General features: G+C 41.5%; 3 protein-coding genes across 6 annotated transcripts; all 3 read right to left on the reverse strand.

The window, feature by feature from the left end:
- Positions 1-40: 40 nt before the first annotated feature.
- Positions 41-6,325, reverse strand: dph2 (diphthamide biosynthesis 2). Of its 2 annotated transcripts, none has more exons than XM_027019367.2 (7): positions 6,259-6,325; positions 5,823-5,944; positions 2,846-2,958; positions 2,540-2,760; positions 1,675-2,355; positions 1,029-1,226; positions 41-542 (listed from the first exon to the last, which is right to left on the reverse strand). In XM_027019367.2, the coding sequence occupies exons 2-7, from the start codon at positions 5,937-5,939 to the stop codon at positions 400-402; spliced, it is 1,473 nt and encodes a 490-aa protein (XP_026875168.2). In that variant the 5' UTR covers positions 5,940-5,944; positions 6,259-6,325; the 3' UTR covers positions 41-399. The 2 variants fall into 2 exon arrangements, with proteins under 2 accessions (XP_026875168.2, XP_026875167.2); XM_027019366.2 differs by having other exon boundaries at positions 6,027-6,315.
- Positions 6,326-7,196: 871 nt separating this feature from the next.
- mcur1 (mitochondrial calcium uniporter regulator 1) lies at positions 7,197-13,019 on the reverse strand. Of its 2 annotated transcripts, none has more exons than XM_027019387.2 (9): positions 12,962-13,019; positions 11,464-11,583; positions 11,238-11,341; positions 10,788-10,889; positions 10,537-10,578; positions 10,068-10,139; positions 9,827-9,880; positions 9,072-9,186; positions 7,197-7,909 (listed from the first exon to the last, which is right to left on the reverse strand). In XM_027019387.2, exons 2-9 carry the CDS (start codon positions 11,558-11,560, stop codon positions 7,854-7,856), a joined length of 642 nt encoding a protein of 213 aa, XP_026875188.2. In that variant the 5' UTR covers positions 11,561-11,583; positions 12,962-13,019; the 3' UTR covers positions 7,197-7,853. The 2 variants fall into 2 exon arrangements, with proteins under 2 accessions (XP_026875188.2, XP_026875186.2); XM_027019385.2 differs by having other exon boundaries at positions 12,641-13,019.
- A 2,014-nt stretch (positions 13,020-15,033) lies between these two features.
- On the reverse strand, positions 15,034-16,968 carry rgs9bp (regulator of G protein signaling 9 binding protein). 2 transcript variants are annotated; one of them, XM_035519906.1, is made up of 2 exons: positions 16,729-16,968; positions 15,034-16,421 (listed from the first exon to the last, which is right to left on the reverse strand). In XM_035519906.1, exons 1-2 carry the CDS (start codon positions 16,922-16,924, stop codon positions 16,072-16,074), a joined length of 546 nt encoding a protein of 181 aa, XP_035375799.1. In that variant the 5' UTR covers positions 16,925-16,968; the 3' UTR covers positions 15,034-16,071. The 2 variants fall into 2 exon arrangements, with proteins under 2 accessions (XP_035375799.1, XP_035375798.1); XM_035519905.1 differs by having other exon boundaries at positions 15,034-16,439; positions 16,720-16,968.
- Positions 16,969-19,227: the final 2,259 nt, after the last annotated feature.

Consider the following 19,227-nt stretch of genomic DNA (forward strand, 5'->3'; position numbering starts at 1 on the left):
AAATAAATGCTGATGCACAATTCAGGACATAGGAAACTGATTTCTCCTTTAAACAATTGTTTTTATTACAAACCATAAATGTACAGTGGCTGTTGTGTGCGAGGAGACGTCATTTGTGGCAGCTTACACTTTGGGCTACAGGTACTTACTAACAGCACCTCAGGTTTCAGTCCATCCCTGGCCATTTTCTTAATGATATTTTAGATGGTTTTAGGTCATTTTATTCAATAACTAAAGCAGACCTCATCTTTTAGTAGCGCCACACACATAAACCGATTCTCAGTCACACCACCCTAAACAGGGTACATTTTCAAACGAGATCTTGTCCCAGTGCCCTGCGATGCAGTTCCGCTGATGTTCGTATTTCCTTCTAAACGTCCTGGTTGGTCCTTGGTGTGGTCAGCTCGGGCGCTCTCTCCCATCCGCTCCCTCCTCTTCGTAAGCTATGGCGATCCCTCGCCTTCCCTCCATGGCTTTTACCACAGGCGTCTCCCCCAGCTTGGGCTCCAAGCCCTGCCAGCTGCGACCAGCCAGGAAGGATGCTGCCAACGTACAAGCAAAAAGACCTGCGTTACATACGTTCATTGAGCCGCGTTACAGAAATGCAAATATTTCTGGCTGGTTCCAGCTACACCATGACAAATATGGTGGAAGAACTGCAAAAAATGCTGGCAAGAACGTTGGATAAATGTTCTTATATGTCTTATATGACCACTTAAGAGCATCTGAATTAATTCTTACTATAGTATAATCATTACTAAAAACAGCATTACGCAAGTCCAAAATGTTGAACATCTGAACATTTTAGGCCAGTGGTGTCTGATTCTACAGTGCTGTTAAGTACAAGGTCTGGTTGGAGCGTTAAGAACTGGAAATGATTGAACTCTGCTGGGCCTTGTGCCCTCCACAGCCGGTCACATGCACTGCTGATTCAAGTCAAACAGTCTTCAGCGTTTCTACACAGTCTTTATTGTTACGTTAAAGCCATAAAGTGCCAAAGTGTCTGAACGGGTGTCAGAAAACTCTACCTGCAGTGTTTGTGTTGGCCACGGTCAGAGTCTGGTTCCTGACGACCAGAGAAGACGACGGCGAGGAAACCTTCGGCAGCTCCGAAGAGGAGTTTAAACGGGAAGAGCGCAGGGCTCCAGTGATCAGCGACACGTCCGTCACATCTTCCTCAGTAGCAGATGCGTCTGGCTTTGGGAAGTGCACATGACTGCTCCCCCCTGTTCGAAGTAATGCTGAGGTTAGGACACTCACTGTCCCACTAAATTCACTGGCCTCTTTATTAGAGGTCTACTTTATACGTTACCTAAGATGAATCACAACCGAAGCACTATTACAGTCTGTAAATCTGTTGCCACAAGCAATCTGTCCTTTATGACATTCGCCAGATTCTGACTCTAGGATGACTGGACATTATTTGGGTTGTGGACCACTCTCAACAGCTAGATTACGGACACGGTAATGGGTGTTGTGTGGGCTGTGTGACTATGTTCATCAGGCGCAGCTTTGCTAATCGACATTTTACGCATAACAGTGACACTGCTGGGCTGAATGGGGTCCACAGTCACACTAAAGAAATAAAAAGAAAGAAGCCAACAGCGATCGTGACACGACATGTGTGTGGTTTATAGAAGGGACAAAAGAAAAAGTTTATAGAGAAGGACACACCAGGTAGAAGGTCTCGGAAGTCTGTGATGTATTCCCCACTCCACTCTCGATGCTTGTTGCACGCGACCTCCATCTCGAAGGGCGTCACCACGGGCCTGTGGAACTCGCTGCAGTCTAGCAGCGAGTTTTCTGGACAAGCAACCAACACATAGACATCGATCTCCAAGAAGTTGGCCAGTTTGGGCACGTTGAGCTTGCCCATAGCGAAGAGATAGCTTTTCTTGCCGGCTTTGTGAATGCACTCTTTCAACTGCTCAATGATAGTCAAGTAGCTGGCCACGCCCAGCGTGCCCACCAAGATGCCCACCACGCTGGCGTCCTTCACCTGCTCTATGGCGTAGTAGCGCTTCATCAGAGCTTTGTTTATGCTGACCGACTCTGCTCGGGCTGTCGACGTGCCAGGGTCGAACGAACTGAAGGCGCAGCGGTTCCAAGTCATCATGAAGTTTGTGAGCGTCAGCCCCTCGTGGCCGATGTAGAACATACTGTAGTTCTCCACAGTCTTCCCGTCTTTCAAACAAAAGTGTCTGCCAAATTTATGAATGACTGTATCACCCATGCAGTCTGCCTTATCGCCACCAGTGAGAGGTCTGTGGACCTCCCCTTGACCGAGAGTGTGATCTTTTAGAGCAGAGAACACGATGTGGGGATATGAATCACTTAGGAGACATCTGAGGTCATCTGAGGACAGAAAACATGTGTTAGAGAAGCTTTTTAAAAATGCTGATACGTATCTAGTTAGGCATCAGTGCAGTAGAACATTACAGCAAACAAAAAGATATTTAAAGAGGTGGCCCAGAGTTATCCAAAGATGTTTTATGAAACCAAAGTGCTGCGATGCATTGAAACCACACGACTGGCCTACCTATGGCATGCGAGTAGGTGACGTCATGCAGTACGACCACGTGGCTCTCGCTGTCGGGGAAGAGCTCTCTGAAAGCTGTGGCACAGCGCTGGACATCGATGGGGCTCCTCCCGAACACGTACATGACAGGGAGCCTCGCGGCTGGGCTGAGACACGAGCGGCCGTAATGTACAATGCACTCTGCCCCGACGTGCTCTGCAGTGACCTCGTCCACACAGCAGCTGAAAAGGAGAACAATAACAGCGGTGAAGATATTGCACGCGAGCCATGTTATGCTGATAGCTGAACGACGAGTGCGCCTCTAACCTGCCATACGAGGTGTCGCCTAGAACATAAGTCTTTACATTGGCCTCCTGCTCAACTGCTGCCGAGACCGCAATGGAATCTACCAGAAGTTCATCGGGGAACTGCAAGGCTACCTGTGTGGAAAAGTGCACGTCCGTGATGCTTTAGATATAACCATATTACTTACATTCGATAAATATATATCATTTTGAATGTCTTTTTAAATACAGGACAGATGGAACACAGCTGACCAGGCAATCTTCAGAATTTGAAGACATTTACATCTTTATAGATTTGGTGAAACATATAGGAATCACACACCCATTTTTCCAGTCCCCAGTTTTAGGGCAATATGAACAATTGGACTGAACAATTTTGCTAACCAATTTCAAACTATTGTGGTAAAAAATGTTTAATGGGGGCCACTAAACACTTACCACAATAGTACAAAATAAATGCAAAGTAATAACTTAGTAGTACAGTGCATCCGGAAAGTATTTACAGCGCAAATTAAATTTTTTTCCCCTCAAAATTCTACACACAATACCCCATAATGACAAAGTGGAAAAAGTTTGTTTGGAATTGTTGCAAATTGAATTAAAAAAAAATTAAAAATCACATGTACATATGTTTTCAGAGCCTTTGCTCAATACTTTGTTGAAGCACCTTTGGCAGCAATTACAGACTCAAGTCTTTTCAGTATGATGCTACAAGCTTGGCTCACCTATTTTTGGGCAGTTTCTCCCATACTTCTTTGCAGAACCTCTCACGCTCCATCAGGTTGGATGGGGAGTGTCTGGGCACAGCCATGTTCAGATCTTTCCAGAGATGTTCAATCAGGTTCGAGTCTGGGCTCTGGCTGGGCCACTCAAGAACATTCACAGAGTTGTCTCGAAGCCACTCCCATGTTATCTTAGCTGTGTGCATAGGGTCAGTGTCCTGTTGGAAGATGAACCTTCGCCCCAGTCTGAGGTCCAGAGTGATCTGGAGCAGGTTTTCTTTAAGGATGTCTCTGTACATTGCTGCATTCATCTTTCCCTCGACACTGACTAGTCTCCCAATTTCTGGGAGAACCCCACGGCATGATGCTGCCACCACCGTGCTTCACTGTAGGGATGGTATTGGCCAGGTGATGAGCGGTACCTGGTTTCCTCCAGAAGCGACGCTTGGCATTCAGTCTAAAGAGTTTAATCTTTGTTTCATCAGACCAGAGAATTTTGTTTCTCATGGTCTGAGAGTCGTTCAGGTGGCTTTTGGCAAACTCCAAGCAGGCTGCCTTGTGCCTTTTACTGAGGAGTGTCTTCCGTCTGGCCACTCTACCATACAGGCCTGATTGGAGAAATGGTTGTCCATCTGAAAGGTTCTCCTCTCTCCACGGAGCAACGCTGAAGCTCTGTCAGAGTGACCCTTGGGTTCTTGGTCACCTCCCTGACTAAGACCCTTTTACCCCGATCCTGGTGGTTCCAAACTTCTTCTATTTACAGATGATGGAGGCCACTGTGCTCATTGGGACCTTTAATGCTGCAGAAGTTTTTTCAGTATCCTTTCTCCAATCTGTTATTCGATACAATTTCACTGCGTGTTGTACTGTGTATGACTATGTATGTGACAAATAAACCAAACTTGAACAATTCCTTGGACTTCATGGCTTGGTTTGTGCTCTGACATGTACTGTCAACTATGGTACCTTATATATTTTGCCTTTCCAAATCATGTCCAATCAACAATTTACCACAGGTGGACTCCAATCAAGTTGTTGAAACAACTGAAGGATGATCAGTGGAAACTGGATGCACCTGAGCTCAGTTTTGAGTATCATGGCAAAGGCTGTGAATACTTATGTACATGTGATTTATTTATTTATTTATTTATTTTAATAAATTCGAAACAATTATAAACAAACTTTTTTTCACTTTGTCATTATGGGTTATTGTGTGTAGTATGTTGAGGGAAAGAATGAATTTAATCCATTTTGGAATAAGGCTGTAACATAAAATGTGGAAAAAGTGAAGCACTGTGAATACTTTCCGGATGCACCGTAAGTAAATCATTTCTGCCTTACATTCATGGTCAGTACAAACTACCAGCGGGACCGGTGATCTTTTTGATTTTGCTGTCCTCCTCATTCACACGATACTTACTCCGCCAACAAATATAGCTCTCCAATGTATATTGTAGACCTTTCTGTCTGCTTCTCTCTGATGTTTCATAACTATTGTTCCAGAAGTGTATTATTTCCATTGGAACAGCCCTGACTGATATTGTTTAAAACCATACAGACTGGCATAGCAGGTGTGAGATCTTGACAGGCCGAAACCTAACCAAGAGGGGCAGGACTTGGCAAAGGGTCAATTATGAACAGGTTAATACTTAACCAAGCTTGGCAGCACTACTGGAAACAGCAAGACAAGTAGCAAACCTTCAGTGCCAGATCACGCATCATAGGCCAATAAATATATCACTAACAACTAGCATATATTAACTAGCCTAACATCATTCACCACCCACTTTAGGTTACGTGTGCAAGCACAACCTGCTGTAGCCGCTCATAAACACCTCTCTGCCGCATGAGGAGGCCACGATCAGTGCAGCGTCTCGGTTTTTCTATAGCTATCGCGATAATATCGTCATCAGGAATTCTTTTGGCCACAATAATCGTGTAGGGAAACTCTGATATCGTAACAGCCCTAGCCTACAGTACAAGCGCTTGGTAACGCAGTGTTGTAATGAGCCATTCAGAAGTATCTGAAAGCGACTGGCTTGGAGATCAGCGTAAACACAGTCAAGCCTCTGGTCAGGGGAGCAGTTCTGAAAAGTTCTCAAGCACCAAACACACCTATGCTGATGTCACTGCTAAAATAGTTATTTTTGTATTAAGCTGTCCCTACTTTCCCGGTTTACCTGAGTTGGTAAGGGGTGGGGGCCACTACTCTTTAGCTAGTGTCAAAGCTTACCCACAGAGCTTAACGGAGAGTCTGTGCATGACAAATGCTCTTACCTTCTTGTAGCCCTGACTCGTGATGAAGCGACAGGTCTCGCTGATCTGGTAGATGTGGTCCATATCTGCGCCAGGCCAGCCTGCCTCAGCGGCACTCGCCTCCACAGCCTCGGACATGTTTTCTGAAGGAGTTAAAGGAAACCTGACACAATGTTCCCTTCACACACTCCGCAGTCTCAACACACGTGTTCTTCACTTCAGTACCTGAATAAATACGCGTGTGTGGGTGTAGGTGATCCAAAGCAGTAAGGCCATTCTGCGATCGTGCTGTCCGATCTTATTAATCTATCTTATCTTACAACTAGCTCCGTTAAAATCTGGCAGCAGCTAAATAACCCTTAACGGATGTCAGAGACCCAAAGGAAATTTGATGGACATACAAGTGTTTTGTTTTGTTTTTTTGCAATTTAGGAGTCGTTAATGTTATTTTACATACACAGATAAACACACGCAGTCCAGCCAAGGAAGCTCCCGCGTGGAAAGATCCGCTTCCTCGATTCACCTTCTTCGGCATTGTGACTCCTGCACTAGACCGCTATACTGCCCTCTACTGTGCGAAAAGGAAAAACACATTATCTCACACTTGAGATCATTTATAAATACTAGTCATTGGATGTCGGTCGAGGCATTCTCTGTTGCTGGGATATGTAAAGTGTGCCTTAATTTTAGACATTCACAATTATTGTAAGTGCTATAGTTTTCAATATTTAAGTCTACTAGACATTTATGTGATTAACTTTTACCTGTACATATTTCAAACACTAGCTGGCTAAATGCAATTTGTGACACTAGAGGAAGCAAAATGAGATGTCTTAAGATGTCCTGAAATTAACAGAACATACATACTTTAAAAAAAACTCTTCCTTTTGCTTTTTAGAATAAAATAGAGTATATTTATAGCATTATCCTGCTGAAGAGATATCCCCTGCTTCCAACACATCAACTTCAAAAACTGCTCATATGCTACCTGATACAAGCCTAATACATTCTAGCCCTTGACAGGTATCATTGCAACAATATTATTCACTTCACCCGTCAGTGGTTTTAATGTGTATATAGTGCTAGGAATCAATTGACTTCTTCACTTTATGCTCTTAACACTGGTCAATATTTCTATTTAGTGTTTTACCAGAATCTGGTAAGCACCTTAAATTGCCAAGTACTTGTACTGTGAGCGAAAAAACATGCTGTGCGCTTCCAAAAAAAACCATGACTAGACATGTTAAGGCTCTCTAAATCCACCTTTATTAATCATTTCAGTGTGCTGCCTTTATCATACAAATACGGCGCATCTGGAAAGTATCCAGTGCTTCACTTTTTCCACTTTTTGTTATGTTACAGCCTTATTCCAAAATGGATTCAATTCATTTTTTCCCTCGAAATAACCCATAATGACAAAGTGAAAAAAGTTTGTTTGCAATTGTTGCAAATTTATTAAAAATTTAAAAACCCACTCAAACTGTAATCAGTGGGCCAGTGCCAGCACTATAAATAAATGTCAGCTTTTCTGGGAATCTTTTTTTTAAAGGTTACACATACACAAATGAACCATACATTTCATTCAAAATTATGTAGATATATAATATATAATTCAATAATGTTTTGAGTTTAATTCAGTCCATACAATCAATGAGACTGAAGTCAATAAAAACAAAATCACTGAGATTACATTTGGGCCCACCAAAAGACAACATAAGCCTGAGTCTCAAACATATAATGCATATAGTCAGGTTGTAATATGCCAAAAAACCTAGCATACAGTACAGTGACGAAGTTCAATGTAAATAAAACAATATGGCTAGCGGCAGAAATGTGTGTAGCAATGATGACACTGAAAAGTTTTCCATAGACTCAGGAGCGGTAGAAATGACCCAACCAATGACTCATCTGCTAGAGTAGTGGCAGTCCTTACTGGAATGTCCTCATCGGCTGACTGCAAGTGACTCCTTTTGAATGTGAGGTTGTGTTGATTTTATTTTTTATTTTTGGAGGCATCAACTGTTCAGTGAGACCGTAATCAACTCCCTGAATTCACATCCATATGCGATAGAATCCCAGTACTACTGTAAGACACGTGAACACGGACCCTGAGTAAAGTCAGAAGAAACAAAACAAAGGATCAGGGAAACCTTCATTGAGAATCCTACATTTAAGATAGCTAGTGTAATATCAAAGTCTCATTTACAATTTTGGATAATAAAAGGGATTGTACCTAAATTGGTTAGTTAGCTTTCTGAGTGTGGACGACAAACAGTTATTCCACAGTTCCAGTTTTTTCCGGAAACCCTAACCCCTTATCCCGTTAATGTAGCTGGCCAAACCCACAAACCCTAACCCCTTATCCCGTTAATGTAGCTGGCCAAACCCACAAACCCTAACCCCTTATCCCGTTAATGTAGCTGGCCAAACCCACAAACCCTAACCCCTTATCCCGTTAATGTAGCTGGCCAAACCCACAAACCCTAACCCCTTATCCCGTTAATGTAGCTGGCCAAACCCACAAACCCTAACCCCTTATCCCGTTAATGTAGCTGGCCAAACCCACAAACCCTAACCCCTTATCCCGTTAATGTAGCTGGCCAAACCCACAAACCCTAACCCCTTATCCCGTTAATGTAGCTGGCCAAACCCACAACCCTAACCCCTTATCCCATTAATGTAGCTGGCCAAACCCACAAACCCTAACCCCTTATCCCGTTAATGTAGCTGGCCAAACCCACAAACCCTAACCCCTTATCCCATTAATGTAGCTGGCCAAACCCACAAACCCTAACCCCTTATCCCATTAATGTAGCTGGCCAAACCCACAAACCAACTGACAAGCTCATGCACAGCTTTTATTCTGAAAACGTATAAACTATAATACTATGACCAATATTGAACTTTATTGCTGGGATCTCATTCTTCACAGGGAATCGAGAAATTTGAATATTCTCAATGAAGGAATGGACAAGATCACTTTTTCTCCAGTACATCACACATCTGTCTGGTCACGTGACATTATACAACGTACCAGTCAGTCAAATGTTTGTCTGATCACCTGGCACTATCAGGTGCTCAGTGTTCTCTTTTGAGCATAATGAAATGCTGAGCAAGCCTGCTTGACCAATAACCATGAGGTGGCAGACAGAGTCTCTGTTAGAGGACACCTGTACAGAACTTCGCCCTCACTTAAAGCAGGTCATATGTGATGGAGGAGAGATCTTGGTTTATTTAGTCTAGCTAAGAAATAAATGGCGATTCAAGTACCTGCTAGATATTTGATACTGTCCAGTTTGTGGGATTCTAGCATCGTTTTCAGGCCAGCCACTTCTGTGTCAATTTTCATATTATTCTGAGTCACATGGCGGTCTTGCTCAGCCATCTGGGAAAAGGAGAAATCATCCAGTACCATCTTCAATACCGAATAATCGGAATATTTGTCAGCAGATTAGGAGCACAAGCGCACAATCGACACAGTCGTGTTTTAAACTGGGGATTCAGTCATTTTCGATGCTCTCTCTGTATAGAAACTATCATACAGTGAACCTCAAATTATAGGGGATTATTGTAAGCACTAGAGAATCTATTGTATCCTGGATTTCGTGGCAAATCAAACCACCTGACAGCAAAATTCAAGATGGTGGCCAAATCAGCAACCATACCAGCATACAACCTATGACTAGAACTTTTAAGGTTTTCACATGTTTGCTAATGTATGTGAAATCAGCCTGAAAACTGTTGGCTTACTGGCCAAGCACACACATTCTTAAATGGTATGCTTCAGTTTCTGTAAGTTACATGTCTTTATGTTCTAGTAAATGTAGTCCCTTTATGACCTGATCAGATCACTGTTTCATTCTTATCACTATGTACAGCATTACAGATCAACCACCCAATGTGGTCCCATTTTCTAGCATATAATGGCCAACTTGTGTTTTTAAGACACATACATTAGACACAAAGTCTACCTAATAAAAGGATTATTTTGAGCACAGAAACACTGATAAGGGAATGTTATTTACCATCTCCATCACATCATGCCTTGTTTGAAGAAGCTTCCTTTCATGTTCTGCTTTCTGGGGGGAAAAAGGAGTTTCAGAATAAAAAAAAAACAGCTGAAAAAAATTACTACACGTTAAATATCTGACAAAGCACACTATCTTACAGAATGTGGGCGATACTTCCCATAGACCTTCCCTCTAGGTTACACCAAACAACCCAACACATCTTCCACTTCCTTCTAGTTTTGACCAAGCAACTCACCATTTCTTTCACTTGGCTCTTTTCCAAGTTCACGTCCAGCTTGTTATCTAGACATACTTTATTCATCATATCCTGGTAGATCCCAAAATAAAGGGCAGAAAATCTTAGACTGCAACTGCATCTGCTCAAACAAACTTGGAGGCGGTTATTGTACTTCTAACTTAAATTTATTCACAAAATGTGGATGTGGTGTTAGTGTAACCATTATAAATCAAGTGCAGAATTAAGACTTTAAATTAACCATAAAGCACAGTCATCTTATCGATTAAGTCATGCTCATTTATCAACAGATAAATGACTGTGCTCTGTTAAATCCACTCAGAAAATGTAAAAGTATTGATTATCCTGTGTGAGCACAAGAGTGAAGGTTACAACTTTTAGTGTGGAAAGTTATTTGGACTCTAAAAGTTTGCTTCAACCGATTAAAAAAAAAAAAAAAAAAAAAGGGAAAGCAGAAAGCATTACGTACAGAGAGCTGCATGTTCAGTTGTGCAAGTTCCACCTTGATTCTCTGGAAGAGGAAATATGCAGACAAGGATTACTGATTAAATTATTTTGCAAGGGAGCTCAATCCACATTACACTTAGGTTTTTGGGGGTTTTTTGTTCCATACTATATTTTAAACAATTCACATGGAAAATTTACATATATCTTTCTGCTGATGCTAAACAGCTAAATCTGGCATTTACTCTAAGAACAGTTCATACTTCATTCACTTACTTCGTTCTCTGCCAGTAATGTTGAAAACTCACTTTTTTCCAAAATGATCATGTCTTTTTTCACAGCAGCAATATGAGACATAACTTTCTGCAACATGATTTCCTGTCACCCCGCAAACAGAAGTCAGGCACAATGAGCATGATCAAACAGCACAAATTTCCCATTTCAGATCTTTAATAATTTACTGAAAAATTCAGCACTGATTTTGTGTGTAGAAAAGACAAAGTCTTGAAATATTAAATTCAGTTTATCATCTCTGTTTTGAGAAAAACATTGAAAAGATGGTGCACTCTTAGGAATTATAAAACGTCCATTTGCAATTTGGAAAGCAGACCAGAGAACATAAGTTTAAATCTGCCAAAAATTAAATCTGTCCAATGCATATAGCACAGTCTTCAAGAAATCAAGTTGAAAAAGAGCAAATCTCAGAACAGGGGTTAAAAATCTTACTTGCTGAGTCTTTGTGACCATGTCATTATACATTATATCCATGTTGGAGTTGGTTGTGTTGACCAGCATATTAACGAAAACTTTAGCCTGTTGGATTGTGAACCCTGTATCAAAGGAACGGGAGCTCTGGTAAGCCTCTACTCTATAATAAATGACACTGGATCAGCTCAAGATAAACTTGAACCTAATCGTGTAAGAGATGTCTTGAATACAAAAACATTCTCACCGCTGTCTTCTAGGAGTCGAACAAGTGCTTGTGTATCAAAGAGAAGCTTTCTGTGACCAGGCTTTGTGATTTCTGACCTGCTCCCATCATACTGCATTGCTTTGCTGGTGGTGCACAACTCTGTAATGAACATATCGGAGAAATCAATATGTCAGTATAAACTTCCAAAAATGGGTATAATCAGAGAAAGTGGCTGTGCATCCCTGCCCTGTGCTGCAAGGATGGGCTCTGGAACCCCACGACCTTAAAGTGGATCAAGCACTTTAGAAGATGAACGATTAAATGAATGAATGAATGGTTATGCATCTTCAACAAATGAAAACACTTCTGCTTAAAAGACGAATTAACTTACAACTATATACAATTTAAATGCATCTGTTAGTGTCAACATATTGTGATTTAATCAAGAAGTGCAATGCAACCACAATAGCATTGTGCTCTTGCAATGGCATCTTTCACAAAGTGGCATAAACAGGCACTGAAGGTCGAGGCAGATACTAGTAGTTTTTCAGGTGCACTGGATCAGAAGTATCAATACTCCAGAGGGAAAATGTTCAGTGCTCAAGCAAGACATTTGCATTTCTGGCATTTATCTGATGCCTTTATCCAAAGCGACTTACAATTATGACTGAGTACAACTTGAGGGTTAAGGGTCTTGCTCAGGGGCAACTCGGCAGTGGTGGGACCCAGCAACTTTCCAATTACAAGTCAGGTACCTTCACCACTTGAGCTTCCACTGGCTTTTTCCACAGAATCGTGTGTTGTTTTGTTTATTACCATATTATCACTGCCACATTCAGTGAAAAATCCTTCTACAGCGCACATGTCCATCAGAAAGTGGGTGTTATTTTCCACATTTTTTTTTAAGTCACAGCTGCCTTTTCTGACTGAGACTAACATTACTAAAGGGAAAAAAGGTATTAAATGAGGATTATATGATGTGACTCCCACTCCTGCATGTTTCTGGACACTTTCTGTGAAGGCTGTTTAGGAGCGGCGGCTGGTCAACTTTGTTGACTCCAACATATCCATAATACGCATGAATGACGCATAGCAACTATAAGAAATATTTATTTTATATATTTTTATTAATATATAACACATTTATTTTAGCGTACGTGACTGTGTACGTCTCTGAAATGTAACTTTAACACAGAGATCTCGGTATTAACGTCACCTCTGACCATCGGCCTCCGCAGGCCTGTGAAACGCGGCAGAGTTTCCGTTCCGCAATTCGCCTCCGTCCTGGCACACGGATGTCCAGATGCAAAAGTAAAACGCGGTTTCCCTTTTTTCTTAAATAACATTTTAGAGAGACTACAAGAGACACGATACAAACGCATAAAGGCAGACACGTCCGGTGTGTTTCCAAGCCAGCGAGCAGAGAGAGCTTTACATGCGGCCTTATAACCGTGCACCATCGAGCTGTTATAGCCTTTAAGTTGGTGTTCTCATAAGCTACCAAAATAATTGCTAAAATAATTACTAAAATAATTACCAAAATAAAAATCACTCAACACCCACTCCCTTTCATCGACTGTCGCCTTCCATTTAGGTACGCGCCAACGTAAGCATGTACGTGATGACGTAAGCACGCCAAGCTGACGTTGAGCGCTAACTCACACACGTGTTTGAAAGCAGCGAAGGCCTGAGGAGACGACCCTAATCCTGCGGCTCCTCCACGGGGATACTCAGCCTATCACGGACATGTGGTTTTCAACTTTCCTACATTAAAGCAGCAGTATATAACCCTCGACACTCATTTTTAGACTTTTGTCATATTTGTTGCTATGTCCGGACAGCAATACACGAGCTACATAATTTGAGAAAAAACACTCTTCTGGCTGCACCTAGTCGTTGTGATGCTAATTTGAAAAACTGAGGCTGGAATCAAAACGACTAATCAGAATACTCGAAAGATCCCCAGATGATGTACTACTTCCATAAACAGAACTGTCTTCTGGATGATGTACTACTTGCATAAACATTCCATAAACAGAACTGTCTTCTGGATGATGTACTACTTGCATAAACATTCCATAAACAGAACTGTCTTCTGGATGATGTACTACTTCCATAAACATTCCATAAACAGAACTGTCTTCTGGATGATGTACTACTTCCATAAACATTCCATAAACAGAACTGTCTTCTGGATGATGTACTACTTCCATAAACATTCCATAAACAGAACTGTCTTCTGGATGATGTACTACTTCCATAAACATTCCATAAACAGAACCGTCTTTGTGGTGTACTGCATCCCGTCATGCAACGGTGGCGGAAAATTCTTTCACAAGTGGACGGAACCTTCATACATTCATATGATCTCACAGTATGGTTTGTGTTTGTTGTATACTGGATTACTATACTGCATACTATTCCATGGACCAATATGCACTTTACAGTATATACTGAGTTTAGTATGCAGTATACAGTATGTAGTAGGCTATTTTAAATATAGTCATACAGATTTCCATTTAAATTCTGGCCACTTCACATAATTCTATAATTCTGTTAGAATTATTTTCAGTTTCTATTTTATTAGACTTACAAGCCTAAAAAGTCATTGAATTGGTGTGTACTGTGGGTGGTGGTGTGTGAGTATAAGGAGACTAATTTGATTTTGTCACATGTATGCTGTATATGGAAACAGCGCACATTGCAAAAAATAATGAGCCAAATCCTCCGACTATCACAATCAGCTCTGTGTTTGGACATTTGTAAGGCTTGTTAAAGTGCCATTCAATAAATCATATAGAAGTTAACCTTCATATAACATCTCTGGAAATATGCTCCTGTGATGCAGCTAAACCAAACGTGCCAAATTTCGACTCTAGTGACTTCCAGACTCTACTGACTCTACTAACCCCTTGTTACAGGCTAATGACAATGAACCTGAAACAGTAGTCAAACCATTCAACATTTTAACAGATATAGTCATGACTACACTGTAACAAATGAAAAATGTCAAAAAAGAAATTCTACCCACCAGGAATAATATGAAATTGAACATTAGCACTACATTTGGGCAGTGGTAGCTCAGTGGTTAAAGTACTGGACTTGTAATTGGAAGGTTGTTGGTTCAGGCCCCACCACTATGAAGTTGCCACTGTAGGACCCCTGAGCAAGACCCTTAGCCCTCAATTAATCAATTTGTACTCAGTCATAATTCTAAGTCACTTTGGATAAAAGCATCAGCTGAATGCCGTAAATCCCTGTTAGCTATGCAGAACATAATGTTTCATTTGCTTCATATTGGATGGTACTCCTAATTCTGTGGAGTATTTTGTTTGATGTGGAGACACAAATATTTGCATCATCATGTGAAGGTTATTTTTTTTAGACGGTTCTGTTCAAAACACATTCCAGCATCTTTATGTTGTCTTCCTTGTTTTGTTCTAGGATTAGATTGTTTGCTTCTGTATTTTCTTAAATGAGCATAAGACTATCATGAGACAAAGTCTGGAACTTCCTAATGAGTTATTGGCTTTTGCAAACTAAAGCAGATTTGTTTATATGATGTAAACACATTTTTCCATTAAGTAATTAATGAACAAATGGAAAATGTAAATACTAGGTATTTATTTTAATACAATACAGGCAGTAAAATATATTATAAGCATACTAATGGAGCCTCCAGTAAGTGTTGCCTGAAAAAAAAACTAATTGCTTTACTCCATTGTACAAGATTAACAAATCCTTGATAGCCTACTTAATGCTGTTTGATTACATAGTTAAACAAGTCCATAAAAGTCCACAATCATCTTAACGGATAACTATATTAGCTTTGGCTTCTATGTTTACCTTCAATTAGTGAACAGAATAAGCATTAATTGCTTTACCCATTAAACTGTATACATTTGAACTTACCAGTGAGTAGCACTATTTTAATTATGGACATAGAAATGCTTAAAGCTATGAAGGTTGACCGTGCTTTCTATCAAGCTTTAAAGGATAAACAAAGACCATTATTATCTGCTATTAACCAGCTTCTCATGCTGTAGAAATCTTTGAGATGAAATGGCCAGTGTTCTTGGTAGCTCTCAGATTTGTGTGCTTCCTTCACTAGTGGAAAAAACACAGAATGGTGTGAAGCAGTTACATGGTTCACAGGGAGTGTGTTGATGTACTTTTTGTGGGATATGAATTCTACACTGCAATGGAAGTAAATAACAACAGACAGTGAGACCAAAACGGAATCCACTTTTTTCCTGTAGTAAGTCATTTTAAGCTGTTTTACACCACTGCATAAGATGAGCCACACTCAGGTCCATCAGTGAGTGGTTCCACATTTGATAGCTCTCTTGAAATGCTTTCTGCACAGCTTTTGAAAAAGGTTCACTGAAAAATAAATCTCTTGTGTACTGTTATTTACAGTACAGCCCCCCCCTAGACAAAACGCCACTACGTTGTATCTTTATTACAGCAGTGTGTTCTGTGTATGTTTTCTAGTCCCTCAAACCAACTCATTTTTTGCCTTGTAACCTGCTGTGATCAATCATTTGCTTGCAGGATCATTTAATTGGCTGATCACTTTTGAGAAGACAACAAACAAAACACTTCTCTGGCAGGCAATGCGCTTGAACGGCCAACCCCATCCACACCTCAGGCCAGGAGCGCCACGCTCACCGACAGCGCCACGGCCATGGCGGCCACACCACACAGCAACAGCACTGCGGACAGGTGGGTGTGGTTGCAGAGACCCCCGGGTGCCTCCTCGTCCACGGACAGGAGCGCAGACGAGGTGCTGTCACTGCTGAGCGGTTCGGCGTAGAGAGGCCCCTGCGCCTCCACCGTCCAGTGCAGCACATTCACCTTCTGCTCCATGTCCTGCAAGGTGCGGTCCACGTGCGCTATGTCCTCCTCCAGCTGAGTCTGCTCCAGGTCCTCCTCGCCGGCATCCTCCTGCAGTTCAGGCAAGCTCAGGGCGCGGGCTGCTATTTCGCTTGTGCCTCCTGCACATAGGCAATCAGCTGATCAATCGACCGATTGCAAGCAAGCAAACAATAAAAATCCTGTCGACGCAATCGCCCTCAGAACAGAAAAATTGGGTTTTGTGTTAGATAAAATCAGTACTTAAGCATGCTTCTTACACCTTCAGTATACTAAATGTAGTCAGTGTTAAAGCTCATATCATGGATAGGGTATACAGCAGAAATATATGGAACATGTGTTGTAAATATGTGCTATCCATGCATATATCATTTCACCCCATGTGGACTTTAATGATGTTCGGATTATAATTGCCCTTACCCTGCATACCTGTCCACACCATGTAACTGTAGTTTGCCACGGAGAAAGTGTTGCCCATGTGGTAGACCTTGCACATGTCTGCGTGAAAGAGCTCCAGGCAGGAAGAGAAGGCCACCCACTGCAGCTCAGCTTCCCTCCTCTCCTGGTCAGGAAGGGATCTGTCCCGCAGCCGGGCCGTTAGGTGGTCGCGGCAGGATTGCACCATCGTCTGGGTGCGTTCGCGAGTCTGCCGAAGCTCCTGCCTCAGGCTTGTGCTGTCTGCGCAGCCGCCGATGCAAGAAGCCAAGTACCGGTAACATGCCACCACCTGTAAGGTCAAAAAAGACACATGACATAAATACAGGCTTTTATTCACCCAGAGTTCTCTAGCTAATCTTTGGCAGGTTATATAAACAAGTCTTCATGGGAACAAAGACCAGGAGCAGAAGTTGTAGTTGCATTTGTAGTTGGTAGAACACTGCAATTTGTCCAAATGTCTTAGGCAACTTGAGATATAATTAGGCAGTTGATACTGATAAATCTCAGGTAATTTATAAACTGGTAGATAACTGTCATGGCTGGTGGAAAACATGAAGTAGAAAAGTAAAATATTGGTATGTGTGCCAAATATGATTAATAATCTGCTTTTCATAAGAGGTCTATTTCAGGATGAGAGGTCTATTCCAGGGAGACTACAAGAAGTTGTCCCCAAATAAGGGAACATGTAATAACATGTAATAATATCATGATGTCATGTAATAAATGTTTCCCTCTTTTCAAGTTTACCTAATCCTGTTAACTGAATATTTATTTACTGCATGATCAAGTAAAGGGTCATGACTCTGACACTGTCCTTCATGAATATGCTTAATTCTTCAATATGATAGTATTATTTAATTATTTATGCACCACCATATTAATACTACAGGACATGTTATTGATGGAGCTCTGAAAACATTGAATTAAGTCACTCAATTCTTTCTGAATTCAGAATGGTGTTTAGTTATTAATGCACTTGTAAGTCTCAACAGAAAAGACAGGACTATAGAGCTCACTGGACCATATGACATCCTTACACAGAGATAGTGCTTTTTTACCCTTAAGGTGGGTATTTCAAGATGTTTCTATACTAACATGTCACATGGAAATGAGGACACAGGCTATACTGGGGATCTTCTTCAGATCAGGTTTTAAGCAGAAGATCTAAACAGACTGCCCTCAAAAAATGTTTATTATAGACAATATTGTATATATCTATGACCAAATGGGAATATAACAGGCATCCAAAATTGTACATACTGCTTTTTTAATAGATATAGTTCCTTTGCACAGTTTGTATTCTTTCATTATGTATTTACAAATAAAAATGTACCTCATGCATTTTACTTTGTAACTCTTTTAATTCTGAACCAAACGGTGCCAATTTTAGATATTCTCACTTTACAAGCATAATTGTAACTGAGACTACGAAAGAGCTAAATGAAGATCAGAATATCATCTAACAACATAATCTGTGTAATCAATTTACTGAACAAAACCCACCTTCATGAGGGAGTCCACCATGGCTTGGCCCTCCTGGGTGGGATGTGCTGAGGCTCCTTCATCAGCCACTTTGTTACTGGGGAGTAACATAAGTTTGCTGATTTGTTGGCCAGGGTGAACCCCCGTCCTGGTAGTTAAATCGTCTCACCCAGCCTAAATTCAGCTATCCAACTTTACTTCCTCTTCTTTTGGAGGCAAACCTTACCACCCAACAAACGATGCTTGAAGTTTGCAGTATCGAGCATCAGTTGAAACGGGTGACTTCATCCAAAACTCTTGATAGCAAAAAGATCAATAAATTGAATCAAACTGTCCAAAATGCTCAAAGGAGGAGAGAAAACTGAGGGATTGAGAAGCCTAAAACGAGAGCTGGGTGTGCTAATCCAGACTCTGACCCATGTGTGACGCAGGGCACTCAGAGTGGCTAAACTCATTATCTTCTGCTGAGTGTTGCAGTGATGCTATAATCTGGGAACACGCTACTGCCTCCACGACTCCCACCCACCTTGACTTGCTTGCCTGCCCCACCCACCTTGACTTTTTGTGTTTTATCCTTGTACACTGATATGATAGCAATATTTCCAGGTCAAGGGTGGTCACCTCATGTTGTTACTCATACTAATCTCTTAAAATGCATACAAAATGCAGCAGTCATCATGTCTCTCTGAAATGAAAAACTGAGATGATAGTCAGCACTCAGGGAGCAGAGGCTCCAGTTGTGAGGTGGTTTAATAATCACACAGAGCAGGCCACTTGGGCACAGAACATTAAACACCAAGATAGCACTTCTTGGTCCAGGGGCAGGGAAAACGTAATCCAAATGATTGTCTATCCAGTCCAGGGTCAACATGGGAAGGCAGAGTTTGGAAGGTACAGGAGGTTCAGGTGGAAGGTGTAGTCTAAAGCAGAGACCTAAAACCAGGAGAACACACAGAAACTGAGTACTCTCTGTACGCATCACGAGAATGGCAAAACTTCGCATTGAGG

This window comes from Electrophorus electricus, chromosome 19 (assembly GCF_013358815.1).
Source record: "Electrophorus electricus isolate fEleEle1 chromosome 19, fEleEle1.pri, whole genome shotgun sequence".
Taxonomy (NCBI): domain Eukaryota; kingdom Metazoa; phylum Chordata; class Actinopteri; order Gymnotiformes; family Gymnotidae; genus Electrophorus; species Electrophorus electricus.